The sequence below is a fragment of the Heloderma suspectum genome, chromosome 4 (genome assembly GCF_057233095.1).
Source record: "Heloderma suspectum isolate Gila_16-S chromosome 4, 16-S_ref, whole genome shotgun sequence".
Lineage (NCBI taxonomy): Eukaryota > Metazoa > Chordata > Lepidosauria > Squamata > Helodermatidae > Heloderma > Heloderma suspectum.
The window spans coordinates 23,610,232-23,631,866 of record NC_139461.1 but is presented as its reverse complement, the minus strand read 5'-3'; the positions used below and the strand labels follow the sequence as shown (position 1 = coordinate 23,631,866).

The window sequence follows — 21,635 nt, the reverse complement described above, 5'->3', positions numbered from 1 at the left end:
TGGTCCGCCCCAGGCATCTTATGGATCCGAATGGATTCCTGAACGCGCTTGGGGATTCTCTGGGGCACACCAACGGCCACTCGGTCTAGACCCTGGTGGGTGGCTGGAATGCCGCAATCACTGGGGCATTAGATCGGGTGGCTCCGAAATGCCCTCTCCCCCTGAACAGGGCTCGGACTGCACCATGGTTCAATCCGGTTACGAGCTCTGAAACAGGAGGTGAGACGGCTAGAGCGCCGGTGGCGGAAGTCTCACTCCAAAGACGATCAGACGCGGGCTAGAGCTGTATCTTCAGCCTATCATGTGGTGGTGAAGGCAGCAAAAAGGGAATATTATGCTACCTCCATCGTGTCTGCAGAGTACTGTCCCAGGAGGCTGTTCCAAGTGGTCTGGAGCCTGGTCGGTCCTGTGGCTCCGGAACCACTGGAGCATTCTAAGGCCTCCTGTGAGGCCTTGGCAAGGCACTTTGCAGATAAAATTGATCAGATTAGGAGTGTTACTCTGCACGCTGTGGATACAGTTAGTAAGCAAGAGGCGGCCTGTGGCAAACCGGTTTTGTGGGATCGGTTCCAGCTTCTTCCTTCTGACGAAGTGGATAAGGTGGTTTCATGTGTAGGGCCAACCACCTGCTTACTTGATCCTTGCCCATCCTGGCTCATTATGGGCTGCAGAGAGAGACTGGGTGAGGGGATCAGGGAAGTGGTGAATGCCTCCCTTGAGGAGGGAGTGATGCCATCAGCCCTCAAGGAGGCAGTGATAAAACTGCTCTTAAAGAAGCTCTCCTTGGATCCCCAAGTTCTGAACAACTTTCACCCAGTCTCGAATCTGCCTTTTTGGGGCAAGGTGATTGAGCGGGTGGTGGCAATGCAGTTGAAGGCACACTTGGAAGAAACCGATTATCTAGACCCAATTCAGTTGGGCTTCGGGCTTGGGCATGGGACAGAAACAGCCTTGGTCGCCTTGGTGGATGATATGAGGAGGGCTCTGGGTAGGGGTGAATGCTCCTTCCTTGTTCTCCTCGACCTCTCAGCCGCTTTTGATACCGTTGACCACAGTATCCTCCTGGACTGCCTGGAGGGGTTGCGCATTGGAGACACCGTATTGCGGTGGTTCCGGTCCTTCCTCTCCGGCAGGTACCAGAGGGTAGCACTGGAAGAGGAGGTTTTGGACCCGTGGCCACTCACTTGTGGGGTGCCACAGGGTTCCATCCTCTCCCCGATGCTATTTAACATCTATGTGAAACAACTGGGGCTATCATCAGGAGGTTTGGGGTGCACTGTCATCAGTATGCAGATGACACGCAGCTCTACCTCTCGTTCAAATCTTCACCAAGGTTTGCTGTAGAATCCCTGTCCAAATGTCTGGAGACGGTGAGTGGTTGGATGGGGAGGAATAAGCTGAAGCTGAACCCTGACAAGACCGAGGTACTTTTGGTGGGAGACAAGAGGAGGCTGGGGGATGTTGACCTGGTGTTGACTGGGGTAAGGCTACCCTTGAAAGACCAGGTCTGCAGCCTGGGGGTCATTTTGGACTCCCAGCTGTCCATGGAGGCTTAGGTGTCAGCTGTGAGCCGGACAGTGCTGTATCAACTCCATCTGATATGGTGGCTGCGCCCCTTCCTTCCCAACCATCTGCTCCCATCGGTAGTACATGCCCTGGTCTCCTCTCTTTTAGACTACTGTAATGAGCTCTACGTGGGGTTACCCTTGAAGACGATTCGGAAGCTGCAGCTGGTACAGAACGCGGTGGCTCGCCTGATTAAAGGCAGCCGCCGGCGAGATCACATCACTCCAGTCCTGAAGGAGTTGCACTGGTTACCAGTTGTTTTCTGGGCCAAATTCAAGGTGTTGGTTTTGACATTCAAAACCCTATATGGTTCTGGCCCAGCCTATCTTAAGGAGCGCCTCCAGCAATACCAGACAGGCCACTTAACAAGATCAGCCTCGGATGGCCTTCTCTCTGTCCCATCAGCCAGGACAGCTAGACTGGTGGGGACGAGGGAAAGGGCCTTTTCTGTGGTGGCCCCCACTCTGTGGAACTCCCTCCCTAGGGAACTCTGCTATGCCCCCTCTTTAATGAGCTTCCGCCATGCATTAAAAACGTGGTTGTTCGGGCAGGCATTTGGGGTGGGTTAGGGTATTTTAGAAAATGTTTTTATTGTAGAATTTTATTGTTTTAAACTGTTTTATTATATGCTGTACATCGCCCAGAATGGCTGGGTGACCAGCCAGATGGGCGATTGATTGGTTAATTAATTAAATAAATATAAATCTTCAAAATAATAAAGAAATTTACCCTGGGAGGGCTAACCTGGGGGGTTGCAGTAGGGAAGACATTCAACTTCAGTGAACATAAAACTGGGGGAAGATTGGGGGCAGGGGAGGGATTCCAAAAATTGGGCAGATAATCTCCACATCCCACACTGGAAGTGGGTAGGAAATCATCTTCCAGTCTACTCTGGGTCCTGTGTTGAACGGTGAATTTTTCTCCCTCTCTTGTAATGCTAGATCCCCATGGGGTCATCCCATGAAGCTGATTGGTGGGAGATTCAGGACAGATCAAAGGAAGGGCTTCTTCACACAGCACACAGTCAAACTATGGAATTCGCTACCACAGAGGGACTTCTTGTATTTCACATATCCAATGACTTTCAACTCAGTGAGTTGGATCCAGACTTAATCATGCTTAGAGTAGATCTACTGAAATGAACGGGGCTACCTCAGGACCTAGTGATGGCCACCAATCTGGATGGCTTTAAAAGGGGGTTAGACAGATTCATGGAGGAGAGGGCTATCAATGGCTACTAGTGCTGATGGTTATGTGCCACCTCCAGTATAGAGGCAGGATGCCTATGTACGCCAGTTGCTAGGGAACATGGGCGGGAGGGTGCTTTTGCACTCATGTCCTGCTTGGACATCTTCTTATGTTCTTATGGTGATCTTTTTCTGAACTCTTCAGTCCTGGATGTCTTAGAAGTTTAAAGGTTGCCTTTTGATGCAACAAAGCAGATCATTATCTTCATAATCATGGTAACATGAGCTGATCTTCAAGGGGGTTGGGTTCTTACTTATTAAGGTTCTCCAATGCAGCTGCTAAATGCCTGGAGTCAAATCTGCAGGAATAATTAAGCTCGTTGGCTATCTGGCGCCTTAAAATCTGCATCTGGCCAACCTGGGGAGGAAGGAAGAAAAAAATTAAATTAAAAGTAAAACATAAGTGAGTAGTGGGCACTCTGTTGCATAATGCATCCTGTCTTTTTAAAAGCAGGCATTGGTGAGCACAAGTTAAAAGGGTAGAGTTCTAGCCCTGATCCTGTGCATGTTTACTCAGACATTAAGTCCAACTAATTTCAGTGAGACTTGCTGTCAAGGGCTCCTTGGAGGCCTCTCTCAGTCTAATCCAGTAGCCAAGTCCAGACACAGACAAAGGGATTCCTTTCAAAGCTTTATTCTTCTTTTACAACTTAACTCTACAGGTAGCAACTAGATCTGAGCAGCACAGTACCTATGCCCTAAGTTGGAACAGTTGGTCCCCGTTTGAAAGGGAATTACTGGCAGACCCCTGAACTTAAGGACTAGGGAGAGTCCCTCCCCTTTTCCCTTGGAGCCTCTGGGCGCAGCCGTTGTTTGCGCGCCAACCTGGCACTTCGCCTCCTTTCCGCGCCCTCCATCTGGCGCCGCTCTCTGCGTCTGCGTCGCGCATCCACCAAGTCTGCTATCTCTGCTCGGTCACTCCCTGGACTGCTAACTAAACTAGGAATGCTGGTGGGAGGAATCTCCGTCAGCTGTGGGCCCTGGGAAAGCGGAGCACGCTCCTCTCCCAGGAGCGACTGCTCTTCCTCAGAGTCAGAACTACTCTGGGATTCTATGGGCTCAGTGTCCACCCTGACACTTACTTCCATGTAAAGGTGCACATGATTGTAGCCTCCATCATTCTCCTTAGGAATTCTGACTTTCTCTAATTGAAACTACAATGGGAATTGTAAGCAGGGTCAAGTGGAGATGATCAACCCGGCACCCTTGTTCTGAATCAAGTTCAATAGAGTGTTAGTGACACCCAGGTGGTGGCAGTGGATCACTGCAATCGGGAGTCAGTACAGATGTGACTGCTGCCTTCCAGGCACAATTCGAGATTCTGGCTTTGTCCTTTAGGGTGCCGTCCTGTGCATGTTTAGACAGAAAAAAGTCCTACAGTGCCCAGCATGCCTTAGCCAGCCATGCTGACTGGGGCATGCTGGGAGTTGTAAGCCTTTTTTTCTGTCTAAACATACGTAGGATGGCACGTTTAACGTCCTAAACAGCTCCAGCGCGCCCCACTCACACAGTTTGGGCGTCTTCTCACATGGCAGGGGTGCCACTACACGGTTCGCGCTCAAACTGTGCAGCGGATGTCAGAAGCCCAGGGTCAGGCGGGAGGAGCACGTGCAGGGGCTCTGCTTCTACGGCTGCACGGCTGGGGGAAAGGAGTAGGGAGCCCTTCTTTAGTTTGCAGCATCAGAAGAATTGCAGTTAAAAGAGAGAGCCGGTGTGGTGGTTAAGAGTGTTGGATTGGGACCAGGGAGACCCAGGTTCAATCCCCACTCTGCCACAAAACTCACTAGGTGTCTTTCAAGCAACCATCACAGCTCAGCCTAACCTACCTCACAGCGGTGTCGTGATAAAACAGGTTCGAGGAAAACCATATATGCTGCTTGCTCTCCTTGAAAGAAGGGTTGAATTTTTTTTTTTAAGAATGTAATAACAACCGTTAAAATGAGAGGTTCTGCCTTAGAATTATTATATGTTTATGCTGTAAAGCTCCTCTCCATACTTTATGAGAAGAAGCACGGAGTATAAATAATACATTGATTGACTGGTTGACTGAAGTCACTTCCATGAAGCCTTAATCAGCCCTTGATTCTAGATCTATATAGGCTATCTATGATGTTAACACAACGTTAAAGTGGAGAGGCACTCCGCACGCCCGCAGAGGGACTTCTTGTATTTCACATATCCAATGACTTTCAACTCAGTGGGTTGGATCCAGACTTAATCATGCTTAGAGTAGATCTACTGAAATGAATGGGGCTTAAGTTAGTCATGACTAGCATATGTATCATCGATTTCAATGAGTCTGCTCTAAGCATGACTAAAGTCTGGATCTAACTCATTTTTTTAATAACAGACCTACCAAAACACAGTGGATGCCACAGGTGCCTAGAGGAATATCTGTTTTGAAGAGTGTTATAAACAAAGTACCTTCATAATCGCATCAAGGTAAGCAGCCCATATCTTCTGGGTTTTGGCAACTGCTGTGGAATACACCTTGCCACAACTGGCTGCAACAAAGAAAACCATAGAAAGAGAAAGAAGAAATAGAGTTGGAGTCTTCAACATTTTTATTAAAGGTGACCTGCTATAAGTTTCACCCTGTTCAGAATCCACTATAAGGGTTGGCATTGTAAGAGGTGTGATTTTTTGCTACATGGCAATACTCTGTTTGGAAAAGGCATGTGCACTGTTATGGCTGAAAACAGGAAGCACGAGACGCTTCTGCTTCCTGTCTCTCACATTCTGTCCAAAGATGTCCCCAGTCTTTAAAACGGAGGTGGGTGTGGGGAGAAACTGGAGCCCTCAGCCTAGTTTCAGAAGCCCTCTGCAAGTGATTACTTCAGACCTCTGGCAAGAGCAATCTGTCCCTCTCATAGCAGCCTGCTAGGTGGGGAGGGAAAGCAGGAAAAGAGGGTAGCAGGGAGAGAAAAGGCATGGCCCTGCCCACTTTTGGCTATGGTCCCGCCCACACTGGGCGCAGCCCCGCCCACTGCCTGCAACAGATTATCCCCAAATGTTCAAGAATAAACAGCTGACTAACCTCAACTGTTTTTGAAGGCACCATCTGCAGCACTTTTGTCTTCTATGTCCCTCATGGTTTCAGCACTGACAAGGTTCCTGTGAACCAAATCTATTTCCTAACCCGAAACCCTGCTTTAAGGATCTTACCCACAATTCCTTTCAGAGGGCAGACCGTCTTCATGAGAGATTTCAATGCCTCGTGTACTCCTTTGTCGTGCAGCACGGTTTTCAGAAACATGCTGAGGAAATTCTAAAAAAACAACACACACAAACAAACAAAAGTCTAAAGACATGATTGGTGACATTCTTTAGAAAAGTCTCCTGCTGCAGCTCGTGGGTGCACATGACAAAACAATGCACAATGGCGGCAGCTGCAGGATGCAAACAGAAGTTCCTCCTTCTCCCAGTCCTTATTGGGGGTCGGAGTGGGGGGAGCTTAGGCAAACCGCAGCCTTGGTTCTGCAGTCCACAAAATGGAAATAATAATGACCCACCTTCATAGTAACGTGCATGTATGCTGTAACTGCGCACCTGGAACAATGCATGTCCATAACGGTATATGAGTATCCTCTCCAGCCTGTACAGCTTTGTGCTGGCACAGAAATTTCACGGAACAGCCATAACACAGCAGTAGGGCAAAAGCTTTGGATGCCAATGGTCCCCAGTTCAGTTCCTGACATCTTCAGTTACAAGGATTAGGGAGTAAGTGCTGGGAAAGGCCCCTGACCAAGATCCCGAAGAACTGCTCCCAGTCAGAGCAGACAATACTGGGTGGACCAATTGTCTGACTCAGCATATATTTATACGGAGATGGATTGCGACACTGCAGTATTAAGTAACATTAAAGGTGCAATTCTATGCATGTTTAGACAGAAATAAAGTTGAATGCTGGGAGGTGTAAGACTTTTTTCTGTCTAAACATGTATAGGATTGTGCCCTAAATTTATTTCAAGATTTTTTGCAATTAAAATTGTATTTATTTATTATAGAATTTATAAACTGCTCCACATCAAAAGATATCAGAGTGGTATATGACAAACTACAAAAAAAGTAAACTACAAAAAATTACATTAAAAGCAGGAACATCAGTAAAGCTGCAAAATTTAGTCATTAGTCACGAAGTGCTTGCCTGAAAAGTTTTCAGCAAATGCTGAAAACCAAGTCACTTAGATGCATGCCTGATCTCAACTGGAAAGGCATTTCATAGGGTGGGAGGCAGCACATTAAAGGCTCTACTTCTGGTGATTTTCAAGTGGATCTCTGACTCATGTGGTACCACCAGGAGTGCCTCTTCAGAAAACCTAATTCCCTGAAGTCTTGAGTTTTCGCGGACACTGTGTGGCACAACAAATTCACAGTAAATGATCAAGAGTTGCTCAGAACAATATTTTCATTTACAGTAACGTAACTAGCACACATTGAAAGAGTGGATTAATCTAAAAAGGGCAAATAGCGGTTTTCCCTCTTCATATAGACAGCCAAACACAGCCAAAGCAGCACTCCTGGAATTTTGGCATCCCAGGTGGTTGCTTACTTTGGTTTTATGGCTGGTCTGGTCCTGGGTGGGTACCAGTTTTAAGTAGGGATGTATGGGAATTTCATTTCTGCTCACAAAACATGTGGGCATGCCCTGTTTGCAACCACAAACAGGAGAATGTGTTCTCCGAAAATGTTAACAAATTCTCAAACGTGCACTTGTGTTTCAAAAATACACAGATTTTGTCAAAGAAACCTTCAAAATCGCACTTTGTAAAAATGCACATTTTCACACTTTATGAGGGGAAATCTGTGCAAATTTGGAAATATTTTGTGTAATTTTCATGCTCAGTTGTGTTCGATTTTCCCATTCATGTGAAATGAACAGCAGTCGCAAATATGAGCACAAATGGCGGAGAGATGAGCATCAAGCTGATTTTGGGGGAACCTCAGCCAGCTCGAACATTGCTCGTTCGCTTATCCCTAATTATAAGAACTAGTTACCTGCAGTTCTTTCACAATCATGAAGCACAGAAGCCGGTCCAGACCATTCAGGCCAAAGGTGCCCAGAGTGTCCTGGATCTCAGAAAACAGGCGACTGTTGGACACTTCCTGATGAGTTCGCATGTCATACCAGGTGTTCAGTTGGTCAATGTAGCAGGCAACTCTGATGGGAAAGACGGGGGGAAAAAGAAACAGCAGGGATATTGCAAAACGAAGGAAATGTCTCTTCCATGAGAAAGTGTTTACATGTGAAACATCTATAAGGGACTAGCCAACAAGCTGAAGATGGCAGCAGAACAGGCACACTTGCAAAGAAAGTATACAGAGTATAATTAAAAATCAGAGTAAATTCTGTGCTCCAATTATGCAAGCTAATATTAGGGCTGAGCCACAACACACACACACACACACACACACACACTCAGAATGTGTGCGTTTTGAAAAGAAAAAAAACCTTCATGTCCTATAAAATACATGCTGCCCCCATTTCAGAAATGCTTGGGGGGGGTGCCAAATGGGGCAAAAAGGTCCATCCATTCAGAGTGAGGGCAGGAAGCAGTGCCCTCACTTTGATTTGGCTTCTTGATGTCAACTGGATTGGGTTACATTATGACATGATATAGTAATATTGACTATTTGATCCCTAGTTGTCTGGGATCCCTTCAAGAAGTTTGTGGTGTTTTTTTTCTCCTCCTAAAAATGGCATGATTATGGGAAGATGTAGTTCCAAAGAGAGCAAATGACTTGTGAAAGAGGGAAGGGTTTTTTTCTTTCACAAAACCTTTGTGACAAAATCCCATCTCTTGCCACTCAAATTCGTGTGAATAAATATTTGGCACAGCCTTAGCTATCAGACATTCATGCAAACGCAATGCTTTTAGAAATAGCCCAATATGTAGGAGAACGTACAAGTCACATGCAATACTCACTTGGGGTCTGTGATCCTCAGAATCTCTCGGCAGAGCCGACCAATAAATGTAACCGATTCATCCACTGGTGCAAATTTTGGTATTGGGATATGGGTGGACTGGTATATGCTTTGCCAGTCTTGAATCTGAAAGAGGTGGTTTTGAAATAATCCTGAGTGCTGTCTTTCATTTAAAAGAGATGTTTTTGCTTTAAGGTTTAAACACCATGTTGCTTTTGAAGGCGTTTGTTACATCCAACTCTCGTCTTTGTAAAGTGCTGGCTCCAGGATTTGAGGGGCCCCCTGAGCAAGGCACCCACAGTTGGCCTCTCACCAGAAGGGGGGGGCATGAAATCTACCAATCACAGGGGTGTAGAACCTCTTTCAACCTGAACATCTTGTACCTTTGTCCTTAAGAAGTTATTGCACTCCTGTTCCACATTGTAATTAATAATGCGTGATACTTCCTCCTGCCAGATCTTCAAGCCATAAATGTTGACATAATCCTGGATGTACTCAAAGGAACGGTGGAAACCATCCATGGTGGCTGCCATGTCTTTCAGCCTGGGCATTAGTTCACTGGGCTGTGGAAACAGGGAATATTAAAAATGCCATCAAAAGGACACCCAACCTTTATTGCTTAAGCTCATTCTTGCCCATGATGTTTTGTAGTTGTCTGCTGGGAAAAACTAAGAATTAGCCCCATGCAAAAAGGGAATTCCACGGAGCATTGTCATAATGCATGCAGTCTCTTTTGCTTGGAGCTGCAGGGTGAGTTGAGAAGAGTTTCACTTTTAAAAGAAAATATAAGCAAACAAAGGAAAGAAAAAAAGCCTGCGTATGACAGTATAACTGCATAAACTGTGATAGCAGTTGCTCACAGCCAGCTTAGGCTGAGTGGATGTAGGAAGCAAAGAAAAGTGGGGAAAGTTTGAGGGACTCGTTTGGCACCTTGGCTCTGGGGTTGAAGGTGAGTCCTCTGTGCAGAGCTAAGGCCACCCGTTTTACCAGCTCTTTCCTGATTCCATCTTCTAGCAGCTGCTTTGGGTCCACCTAAAGATGAAGGAAACGAATGAGAGAAATCAACACAGCCACACACGCGCATGCTCCTTTTTACAAATGCGAATACAACAACTGCACAGATCTAGAGGCGGATGATGGTTGTGATCTGTGTGGTATATCATGCCAGAGCTACACTGGACATTCTAGAGTTTCATTTTAATTTTGATACAAAAATTATTCCCTGAAGGAGAGAAATCTTTCTAGAACCCTGTCCCCCCAGCCCCCAGAACTTTCATCTTGTTCCCTCTGTTTCTCTGATCTGCTTCTGTACACATTTTGGGGGCGGCGGCGGCGGCGGGGCAATAGTCACATTGGTGATTTGAGCCAACTTGGGACAAATGTTATGACGCCAGTGTTGCCCAGCCTATCAGATTCTACGTGAATTAGCGTGAGGGCAATGCTTCCTGGGTAAGCATTGCCCACCGAATGTGTGACTGTGTATTGATCTGGGGTCCTGACTCTGTCAGTTCCCAGTCATCGATCAGATTCTTTTGGTTATCAAGATGAAACAAGCCACTTGTGCAAAAGATGACAGTTTGATAGAAAATGGATGCAGAATACACACACACACACACACAGAAAGCTCACACCTCCACTCAGTTGACAAAGCAGGCACCCTTGTCACGAGCTAATATGTCTATCCGAGTCCCCAAGACAGACGGGGAGGCCATTCCTCAGGAACGCAAGTTCCTCTTGGATGGTAGCACGCATATTCCTCCTTAGAGTGAGACCAAAGGGCAGGCCAGCAAGCTGGGCCTTATAAGTTTCTCTGCTAGATGCCTCCTTCTAGCCCATGAGCAACGCCTCCCCCACGCCTCTCTCACACCAACAGGCTAATGCACACACAAGAAAAGGGGGGCTTCTCTCTTACCCAAAAGGCTCTCGAAACATTTAGCTTGGGAACTTAATTGGCTCCCCAGACCCAAGGAACAAAGGGCAGTGCAGGAGTGAGAGAGGATACTACTCCCTTGCTCAGATTGGTACTGAGCAAGATGCCTAATTACCTCACCAATTAAAAGTATGTGAGAGGCTCACCCTTGAGCACTGCCTCCATCAAGGGGCCTACTTTTGTTAGCTAAAGCCTGTTAAACTCTACTGTGTTGAACTACACAGGTCTCTATGCATTTAGAAACTCCGTGAAGTCCACATTTTCTACTCACCGAACAACCCACTCCAGGCTGCTTCCACTGTTGTATTGGAGCGGTCACTGAAAATGATTGTTGAAAGGCAATCACAAAAACCCACCCCACTTTTCAGCCGAGCCCAAATTGCATCCCTATCTGGAATATGCTACATAAGGTGCCAATGGAAGGCAGGCTACAGAGGACATTGGGTCCAGTTGTTTTCATAAGTGACCTGTCAACCGTTTGTTACCTGCATATCCCACATCAGTTATGACAAATGTAAAACCTCGGTTGGCTAGAAAGATGTGCTGGATTTACAGCCATCTCCGCCATGCTTTTTATCTTGCGTCAGCAACGTTCACAAGTGACCCCATTCTAGATGAAGGCAGCAGTCCCAAGGACAGGACTGCATACATCTGAAGTACGAGGAACGTACTTGCATCTAAACAAGCTTCAGGTCAGGAGGGCTCATAATTTAGCAGTAGGACACATGTCTTGCCTGCGCAAGGCCCCAGGTGCAATCCCTGGCATACAGACTTTAGAAGAAGGGTGCAGAACCACAGGACCGGGGGCCAAATCTGCCCCACCTGGAGACACAATCTGGTCTTGTGAGGTTCCCCAGATGGCCACACACCTTACCTTGGCCCCACCCCATTTTGCTCGACCACCAATTGTTTTGTGGTTTCCCAGGTTTTGTGCAGTTTTCTTCCCTATTCTAAAAGGTTGAAATGTCTCTTCTAAGGCTTAGTTCTAAGGCAGCAAGATCTTTAAGCTAAAACATACCATGTTTGGTATTTTTGGCCCCACCAGCCACTGGAATGTGGCCCCTGAGAGCTTAATTCGGCCCTCAGGCTGGAAGAGGTTCAACACCCCTGCTTTAACAGGGTCTTGGGTAGCAGAGCAGGGAGATGCTCATGCTCTTGAGATGCTAAAGAGCTGCAGACAAAAGGAACATCCCTCGGGAAGCAGAGTCGATGTGCCTTCACCCATTGGTTTGCAGAGGATGGGGGATTGGTTTACTGGCTTTTCAGTCTGCCACAATGGGAAACATTACCTTGATGATCCCAACCAATGTCGTTTTCATCATTAGGATGCCTTCTGTGAAAATTGAGATGGCATGTGTAAGCTTAGCAACCTAAGAGAACAGAAAGAGAAGCTGGACATTAAAAGGAAACAACACGTATGGTAGGGTTTATGTTAGGGGAGCAGGGGAAAGAACATCTCTGCTAAGGAAGTTTCCTTTCCGCCTGCATTTCTATTATTTCTTTTCCTCTCCGCCTGCATTTACATTAATTCAAAATACCCCCGCTTGTTAGTTGTCATTCCGTGGCACAGGCCCACCCAGATTTCTCACTCGTTAACCTGAGCACAATCTCTCAGGGGACCAATCAGGGGCTTGATCCACCTCTTGTGTGCTCCCTATCTGGGACTGCAAAAGGGGACTTTTCAAGCGTTAAGGCTACAGTGCGTGCATTAAGCTTGGATGGCCAAACGTTTGTACAGGGAAGGCCTCCATTAGCAGCAGACCACAAGCTCTGCATGCAGAAGGGGGCAGATTCAGTCTCTGGCATTTCTGGTTTAAAGGATCCCAGCACGTGCTGAGGAAGACCCCTGCCTGAGACTGCGGGAAGCCGCTGCTGGATATAGGAGACGACACCGAGATGGAATCAATGGTCTGACTCAGGACCAGGCAGTTTCCTATGCTTGGCTGTCGTTGTACCCACTGTCAACGGAAGGAGGGCCTCTTCCTTTGCAATCCTTGTTTTCCATCTCAGTGTGACATTTTGTATGTGTTCCCCACAGTGCTGGGCAAAAGCAGAATTTCAAGTGGAACACAGCAGACTCAGATGTAAGATGCTCCATACATGCCCACAAAATGCAGCCTGCAACCTCGCGCAAATTTAAGTCTTTGTTTCAAAAGGAAACCCTTCTTCTCCCCCCGCCCCTGCAACCCCCCAGAACAAACAAACCCGGCTCTTTCGAGCATTTCACTAACAGCAATTACAGTTTATGCAACTTGTTGCCAGAAGAAGTCACCAGCTTAGATAGCTTTAAAAGGGGATTTGCGGAGGATACGTCCATCCGCGGGTATTTGCCATGATGGCTCAGTGAAACCGCTGCATTCAGGAGCAGCACGCCTCCAAGAACCTATTGCTGGGGAGTCACAACGGGAGAGGGCCTTCACGCCTTGCTCATGTGCTTCCCATGGGCATCTGCCTGGCTGTTGTGGGAGACAGGACGTTGGATGCCTGGTCCGACCCAGCAGGGCTCTTCTTATATTCCAAAGGTGTAATCCTAGACATGTTTAGAGAGAAAAAAGTCCTACAACTCCCAGCGTTCCCCAGCCAGCAGTAGCCTTGTAATGCTAACTCAGCCTTTTCCAATCTGGTGCCTTCAGGAGACATGGACCACAAGCCTCATAATCCCCAGCCAGCAACACCCTTGGCCATGCAGGCTGGGGATGCTGGGGCATGTAGTCCAAGACCTCTGCAGGGCACCAGGTTCAGGAAGGCTGTGCAGATTTGTCTCTATTTTTGCCACCATCCCTGGCCCCTTTCATGTCATTTCTTACATCTCTATACCGCCCAACACCCAAAGCTCTCTGGGCGGTTTGCAAAGATTAAAACCAGAAAAATACAATACAGTAACATAATGTGAAACCATTCACAGACGAGCATATAAAACAATTTTACACAATCAAGAATAAAAATCCCGTTAAAAAAAACCCTTTGTAAGGGTTCCGCCTCAACCCTTTAAGCCCTTAATCCAGATGCACCTCGTATCGTGGCCCATGCTGGGCGTAATCTCGCAGCTTGTCTTTGTCCAGGCGGGTGGGCACCTCAACGATATCATGGGTCTGCAACTTTATAATCTTAAGCAGGGACGTAAACATGCTTTCCGGAATGATCTGCAAAACCTTTTATTCCATGCAAAAAAGAAAGGGAAAGAAAAGACAAAGAGACCAACGATGGATCTCTTGAAGGACTCTCAAGGGAAAACAAAAGTTACAATGGGACTACCGGGAAGGTCCTACCTTTCTTACATAGGACACGAGTTCTCCAGAATAATACTGCGATACGCTGAGAAGGTCAGGGCTGTTTGCTTGATTGATACGAAGCAGTGGCATATCAAGAGCTGAAGCCAGCTAGAAGCAGAAGGCGTAAAAGTTTAGGTTGCTATGCAGTGAGACAGCTGACCATGGGAAAGACTAGAAACATGGAAAGAACCTTGGACCGCATCCCCACATCCTCATTATTTCTCGAAGCATTATGACAATTTGTATTGTTAGTAGTAGTAGCAGTAGTATTGTTCACAGCCTCCTTTGCCAAAGGCAGTCTGAAAAAAAATAGTAATGCACACAGCTGTCCCGGTACACTCTGATAATAATCCAGAGTAAAATGCATTGATTTGTTGGACACTTGAAAATTAATCTGAACTCTGTATTTGGTCCGGAATGGACTAGGACATTTAAGGGCAAGGGGTGAGGAACCTCAGGCCTGGGAGCCAAATATGGTCCTCGGTCCCAAATAAGGCCCTCCGGGGGTTCCCCAGAGAGCCACACACCCTTTTCCCCAGCCACCAATCGCTTTGTGGTTTCCCGGCATTTGTGCAGACTTTCTCCCCTTCTCAAAGGTTGAAATGCTCCTCCTAAAGCTTAGTTACTAGCAGTCGGGGCTCTAAGCTACAGTATGTTGGTATTTTTTGTATTGTTGCCCTCAACCCTTTTGCCATCTGCCACACCCACCACGGGAATGCATCCACCGAGACTTCTCCAAAATGGAATTTGGCTCTTGGGCTGAAAGAGTTCAACACCCTGGCACGGTGTGGCAGGACATCAGGATGCCTTGAATGTTGCGGAAACATCCTGTTAGGATTAGGGCAGGTGTGGGCATATTTCAGGCTTGCATGATGTACTTCGCTTTTTCCCCAGACGCCCACAGTCCATGAACAGGAGCCAGGTGCAAAATAGTGGCCTGGGAGTGTAGTAGCAATGTAGAGGGTCAGACTAAGTAGCCTCATGCCTCATGTCCTTGCTGAGCTCTTTCTCTCTTAAATATATTTTTGTAAGCTGACGAGACGCAGGAATTTCTTATCTTGTCAACAAGGCTAAAGACAGAGTTATCATGTTCTCTGCTTAACATGCCCTATAACCCATTTCCTGGACTATAAACAATGGTGCTAGAAGAGAAAATGCTGAATACTGCAAGACCACACGGAGGGGGGGCGGAGGAGCTTTTTCATATGTGTCATAATGTCTATAAAAACAATTTGCTGATGTACTTCAGGGCTTTTGGCACTTTGGAAGTGATTCCAGCCATAAAGCCCGCGCGTTAATAAAGAACTCTTTTTCCTTCACTCCGTGGTCTCTCTGACTCTGATTTCTGCAACAGGAGGGGCGAGGTGACAGGCAGAGCCAGTTGTACAATGGAGCCTCAGAGGATGAACCCAGTTATCTAGAGTACCCCATGAGTCATACACTAGGATTGCCTGCATGTGCAAGTTCAAATCGACATCCAAGTGACTGCCCATCAGGGATTCTAGCAGCCTAGTTTAGGGGCAAAAGGGAGAAGGTGGCTTTTGTTGCTGCTGTTAATCGGGAGACGGATACCGCGGCTGACTTGCTGCACATCATCTGGCAATCTACTAGCAAATACAGAGGCCCACCTCTGTATTACAGCCCACTTTCCTTGGCTTGGCAGTTGTGACAAAGGAAGGAGGATGGCAAGGAGAGTGCCAGTACACATTGGGGGCTGAAATGAACCCATTTTGGACTGGGCTTGGCTCCAGAGGGACCTGGACCTCAATCTGACATGGATGAGGGTTGTGGAGAGAGAGAGCAAGACACAGAGAATCTATTTTTGGAGTTTGCTGTGTCATTAAAGGAGGGAGTTCCAATCCGGCAGGCAAACAGGGAAGTAGGGCTAAGGTAAGTAAGGGTGCAATCCTATGCATGTTTAGACAGAAAAAAGCCAGCATGGCTGGCTGAGGAATGCTGGGAGTTGTGGGACTTTTTTCTGTCTAAACATGCATAGGATAGCACCCTAACTGTCATGTTGGCGCCACGCAGGAACACATGCACCTGATACTATAAAAAAAGGTCTTGTTAATATTGAAAGTCCCTTCTCCTACGCACCTTTAAAAATGTGGCTCTCAGTTTGGTTACCATTGATGGGCTAGCCCGTATACTTTCCTGCATGATAGATGTGAAACTGGAAGAAACAGAAAGGAAAAATCGTGGTCAGAACCTAGCATCGGGAAGTCATTATTCTACAACCTCGTTCTCATGGAGTTGGTAAAAGTGGTTGCACCACCTTCAGACTGCAGGTGGGGACTTGGCCACGTACAGTCCATCAATCCTGCAAACAGAAAACTAGCATGTCAGGGAGAAAGCTAGGATAGAACACTTCTTCCCAGCTATCAGGCTTACATTTCTGTGCTCCAGACATGTCAGAGAACGGAGAGTTAGAACAGGAGTTCAGGGAGGAATCGGAGCTCCGGGGTAGAGCGCATCCTTTGCATAAAGGAGGTCCCATGTTCAAATCCACGGCAATGCCAGTTAAATGGTCAGGTTGCAGCTGATGGGAAAGATCTATGCCCAGATCCTGGACAGCCACTGTCTGCCAGAACAGATAATACTGGACTCGGTGTACAAATAACCTGACCAGGTATGAGGCAGCTTCCTAAATTTCTACATTTCTGACATGTAGCCTGGTGATCTCTGCGGTGTGTTCGTGTGCATGTGCAGGACTCAGAACTCTGTTCAGTAAAGAAAAGGGATGCGTACCATCAGCCTCTTGATAGGTCAGCATTAAGACTGACCAAGCTAGGTATAAAACATGCACAGGCAGATATTTTGTTCTTGCTTGCTTAACAGAACCTTACTTCCTGTTGTTGCTGCTCTTTGGGATCCTGGGCTGATCTCTCGCTTGCTTCTGTAGGCATTCCAGGTCCCCCCAGGTCACTGCCTTCCCGCATTTCAGCCTCCCTCCATGTTCCACTTCCCTTTGGTACATAAGCCCCATCTATATTCTTCCATGACTCTGGATTGCTTTCTCAGGTTGGATTTATTTCAGCTTTATTTTTTTAAATTAAAACATTTATATACTGTCGTTCATGCATTTCAGATTCCAGGGCAGTGTACAGCCTGACCCAGCCTTTGACTCTGGGTTCAGTGACCCTGAATTGTACACAGTGTACCATCAAGGGTGCCTCTGAGTCAGGGGTGGGCAGAAGGTAGGTCTCCAGATGTTTTGGACTTCAACTTCCAGCATTCTTCGGGAGTTGAAATCCAAAACATCTGGTGATCCACCTTCTGCCCACCCCTGCTCTGGGTAACACCATTCACAGCTTTTTTGACCAATTAGCAGTGGAATTTAAAGAGGACCCACAACTCAAGGTCCGATGTGGTTGTTCCCAAAACAGCTACTTGGAATTGGGGTAGGGGAAAAAGCAGCCGAACCTGATGGAGACAGACCTTTTCTACGGCAGAAGCCCTCCATGGAAGAGGCAACAATCTGGAATCCTACCTGTCAATTAGCTGCCAGGCATAGGAAAGATCACCGACTATCTGCATGGTGATCAAAACCTCTTCCTTAATGTTGATGGTGCGGATCATCTGATGGAGAAATTTACGAGAGTCTGCAAGGAACTGACAAACTTGCAGGTTGGATTCCAGTTGGTGAAATTCTTGAACCTGTTTTAAGGATTAACACACACAGGAGAAATTTTAAATCTTAGATATTTTAGAAGAAATCCTAATTTAAATGACATTTCATAGCAACCATCGAAAGCTTTAGCTCAGCCTTGATTGGGATCTGGCTATTTGATGGGTGTTGAATCTCTTTCAGGCCAAGGGCTGAATTCAGTCTCAGAGATGTTCTCTGGGGCTGCATTCCAGGGGTGGGCAAGGCCGGAGGCAAAGGGGGTGTGGCTGAAGGTGAAAGGGGTGGGGCCAACCCCCCCCATACCAGCTTCAGGGCTAGGGTATTTTCTTTTGTTTTTGCAGACTAACCCAGGGTTGTCAAGCTTCTTTTAGCCTGAGAGCTGAATTTAGTTTCAGAGATATTCTCTGGGGCTGCATTCCAGGGGTGGGCAGGGCCGGAGGCAAAAGAGACAGAGCCAAAAATACTAAAATATACCAGCATATTGTAGCTTAAAGTTCTTACTGCCAGTAACGAAGCCTTAAGAGAGGCATTTCAGCCTTTTAGAATGGGGAAAACTGCACAAAAACCGGGAAACCACCGAACGATTGATGGTCCAGGGAAAGGGGCATAGGGATCTAGGAAACTCTGGAGGGCTGGACTGGGACCCTAGGAGGCTGGATTTGCCACTGGGCCTGCGGTTCTGCCCCCCTTCGTTAGTCTTCTATTCACATACATACCCTACAGCAGTACATGTCATAGGTCATTTGTATATTGTGCAGAACAAGGATCTCCTTTGGCATGTCTTAAATAATAAATCTGCTGCAAACCAGATTGCAGCTGATACCCTTAGAAAGGATGTTGGCGAATGAACATTGGCTTATGAGAATCTGTCTTTCTGTGTGTTTACTTTTTATTTGCAAAATAACAAAAAAAGCAAAAATAAAAAGGCAAAAATTTATATATTAAAACATATCAATACATAGTAATCAAAGAGATGAATAAACTGTTTGCATATAAGAGGATGTGCAGATGAACAAGGTCTTGACAGTACAGCTTAGGTTGTTTTGTGTCTGAATAGACAGGAGAAATTATACAATAGCATGGCAAGAACTTTCCCAACCCCCCTCTGACTCACCTCTTCCAAAGCTTGTATTAATTGTACGGTTTTCCTGCCAGCTGCAGTGGAGTCATCATAATTTAGAGACATTATTTGTTTGGAGATTTCCCTGAACCAGGCTTGCAGGTTTTCTGTTTGAGGAAGAAAAGTTTTTCATTAGTGCCATTGAAATTTGCAGACAGCCCCCAGTTCACAAACTGAATATCTCCAAATCTGGATGCTGATTTTGAAGGAAACAAAAAAGCTTCAGGGTTGAGGTGTTTTGTTTTGGTGTTGCAGACTAACCCTGGAGTGGGGAACCTCTTTCAGTTTGAGAGCTGAATTCTATTGCGGAGATGTTCTCAGGGGCTGCATGCCAGGCAACTGTGGCAGGCCAACATACCAAAAATGCCAGCATATTTTAGCTTAAAGCTCTTATGACCAGGAACTATGCCCTAGAGCAGGCATTTCAACCTTTCAGAATGTGGGGGGTGGGTGGGGGACTGTACAAATGCAGGAAAACTGCCAAACAATTGGTGGTCAGAGGAAAGGGGCATGGCCATCAGGGTAAACCTGGAGGGTCAGGTTGACGACTTGGCCTAAAGTTCGATACCCCTGGACTAACCCTTTACAAACTCTTGTACTACAACCTATAAAAATCTGATTCATAAAGTTAGTGTCTAGGTCACCATTTCCCAAACTTCCCATAATGGAGACATATTTCCTCCCCACCTCCCAAAGTTTATGTTGGAAACACGCTTTAACCTTGCACCCGAAAACATTTGTTTGGTAGATAGGGGGTTGGGGGGATGCCACCATAACTGTGGTCACAGGTAGCGGGGAGGTATGGCATTGGGAGATCAACAGGCCAGCTGAGAAGAGGGGCGAGACACCTTACAGCTATCCCCTCTTCTGGTTCTTCCCCCAACTAGATGGTTCCTGGTGGCCTTGCCAGCTTGCCCTCAGGTCTGGTGGTGCTGCTTGCTGAATGCCAGGTCAGTCCAAAATAAAATCTCCCTTATCCATGATTTGATTGTGGATGAGGGGGCTGACCTGGTATGTATTACTGAGACCTGGGTGGGGGAACTGGGAGGGGTCACTCTCTCCCAGCTGTGTCCTCCTGGGTACTCAGTGCAGCACCAACACCGACTTGAGGGTCGGGAAGGGGGGGTTGCCATGGTCTATAGGAATTCGATCTCTCTCTCTAGGCTTCCTGTTCATTCAAGTGTGGATCTTGAGTGTCTGTACCTTGTGTTGGGTACCTGGGACAGATTAGGGATTCTGCTGGTATACCACCCACTCCCTGCCTGAGCTGATGGAGGTGGTCTTGGACTTGGTGTTGAAGACCCTAGGATGATGGTTCTGGGGGATCTCAACTTCCATGCCGAGGCAGCTGTATCCGGGGTGGCGCAGGACTTCATGGCCGCCATGACAACCATGGGGCTGTCCCAACATGTCATCAGCCCAACACATGTAAAAGGACACACACTAGTCTGGTTTTCTTGACTAGACAAGAGTGATCTGAAAGTGGGGGAACTAACATCTGTCCCCTTGTCATGGTCGGATCATTTCCTACTGAGGTTTAGACTCTTGGCAGCCTTTCCCCTCTGCAAGGGTGGGGGACCTTTTAAAATGGTCTGCCCCCGGAAGCTAATGGATTCCAGAGGGCTCTGGGGGATTTTCTTGCTGGTATGGCTGGTGCTTCTGTCGAAGCCCAGGTTGCTCTGTAGAATGCAGAGATGACTCAGGTGCAATCGTGTCAACCTTCTGTCTGTCCCATCAGCCAGGACAGTTAGGCTGGTGAGGACTAGGGAGAGGGCCTTTTCTCTGGTGGCTCCCACTTTAAGGAATTCCCTCCCTAGTGACCTCTGCCATGCCCCTCTTTGATGAGCTTCCACCGGGCTTTGAAAACTTGGCTGATTAGGTCGGCATTTAGGGTGGGTTAGGGTTTTTTAGAGCAATGTTGTTTTGTTTAGCTGATTGTGTTGTATTTTATGTTGTTATTTGTATTGTACACTGTCCAGAGTGGCTGGGTAGCTGGCCAGATGGGCGGCTAATAAAAATAAATAAATAAATAAACCGCCCAAGCACCCTCCCCCCTGAGCAGAAACCAGCCAGCTCCTTGGTATACACCTGAGCTGAGGGCAATGAAGCAAGAGGGGAGACGGCTAGAACGCAGCTGGAGGAAAACTCGTGTTGAGTCTGACCGAACACAGGTAAGAGCTCATTATTGAGCCTACTCTGTGGTGGTGAGGGTGGCAAAGAAACCGTTCTTTTCCACCAGTATTGCATCTTCTCAGTGTCGTCCAGCAGAGCTTTTCCGAGTGGTCTGTGGCCTGTTACACTCTGGGCCAGGGAAAGAGACTTTGGAACCCTTGGTTGCATGCTGTGACGAGTTTGCATGGCACTTTGAGGATAAAGTCGCCCAGATTTGTCATGAATTGGGCACCACAATTAATGCAGTTCCAGTGGTAGAGGCATCCAGAGCACCGTCAGGTCCAGTTTTATTGGATGAGTTTCAGTTACTGAGGCCCAAGGATGTGGACAAGGTGCTTGGCCAAGTTCGATCGACCACTTGTGTGCTTGACCCTTGCCCTTCATGGCTTATTACATCAAACAAGGAGGGGATGTCTGGCTGGGTCCAGGAGGCTGTAAATTCCTCCTTGAGAGAGGGAGTGGTGCCGGCTGCTTTAAAAGAGGCCACTCCTGAAAAAGCCTAACCTGGACCCAGAGGATGTTAACAACTATAGGCCGGTGGTCATCATCCCCTTCCTGGGCAAGGTGCTTGAGCGGGTGGTTGCAGGACAGCTCCAGGCACTGTTGAATAAAACAGATGATCTAGAACCATTTCAACTGGGCTTCAGGCCTGGTTGTGGAACGGAAACTGCCTTGGTCGCCCTGTGGGATGACCTCTGCTGGGAGAGGGACAGGGGGAGTGCGACCCTGTTGATTCTCCTGGACCTCTCAGCGGCTTTCAATATCATCGACCAT

The 21,635-nt window shown here is 47.2% G+C and overlaps 1 protein-coding gene across 4 annotated transcripts in view; it reads right to left on the bottom strand.

Annotated features, from left to right (window-relative positions):
* The window catches only part of WASHC5 (WASH complex subunit 5), a 51,908-nt gene that overhangs the window by 10,127 nt on the left and 20,146 nt on the right, over positions 1 to 21,635 (bottom strand). For 2 of the 4 annotated variants that reach the window (XR_014789984.1, XR_014789985.1), the window contains exons 12-24: positions 18,684 to 18,796; positions 17,432 to 17,598; positions 16,039 to 16,114; positions 13,939 to 14,049; positions 13,681 to 13,821; positions 11,959 to 12,039; positions 9,670 to 9,771; positions 9,123 to 9,302; positions 8,741 to 8,865; positions 7,812 to 7,974; positions 5,979 to 6,081; positions 5,238 to 5,313; positions 3,068 to 3,171 (exon numbers count right to left, since the gene is read on the bottom strand). Coding sequence is in view for 2 of the 4 variants with exons in the window: in XM_084848822.1 (XP_084704948.1) it covers positions 3,068 to 3,171; positions 5,238 to 5,317; positions 5,979 to 6,081; positions 7,812 to 7,974; positions 8,741 to 8,865; positions 9,123 to 9,302; positions 9,670 to 9,771; positions 11,959 to 12,039; positions 13,681 to 13,821; positions 13,939 to 14,049; positions 16,039 to 16,114; positions 17,432 to 17,598; positions 18,684 to 18,796 (1,546 nt within the window). In the remaining 2 variants the exon portion in view is untranslated. Of the gene's footprint in view, positions 1 to 3,067; positions 3,172 to 5,237; positions 5,318 to 5,978; positions 6,082 to 7,811; positions 7,975 to 8,740; positions 8,866 to 9,122; positions 9,303 to 9,669; positions 9,772 to 11,958; positions 12,040 to 13,680; positions 13,822 to 13,938; positions 14,050 to 16,038; positions 16,115 to 17,431; positions 17,599 to 18,683; positions 18,797 to 21,635 lie in introns of all 4 variants that reach the window. The other 2 variants (XM_084848822.1, XM_084848823.1) reach the window with 1 other exon arrangement.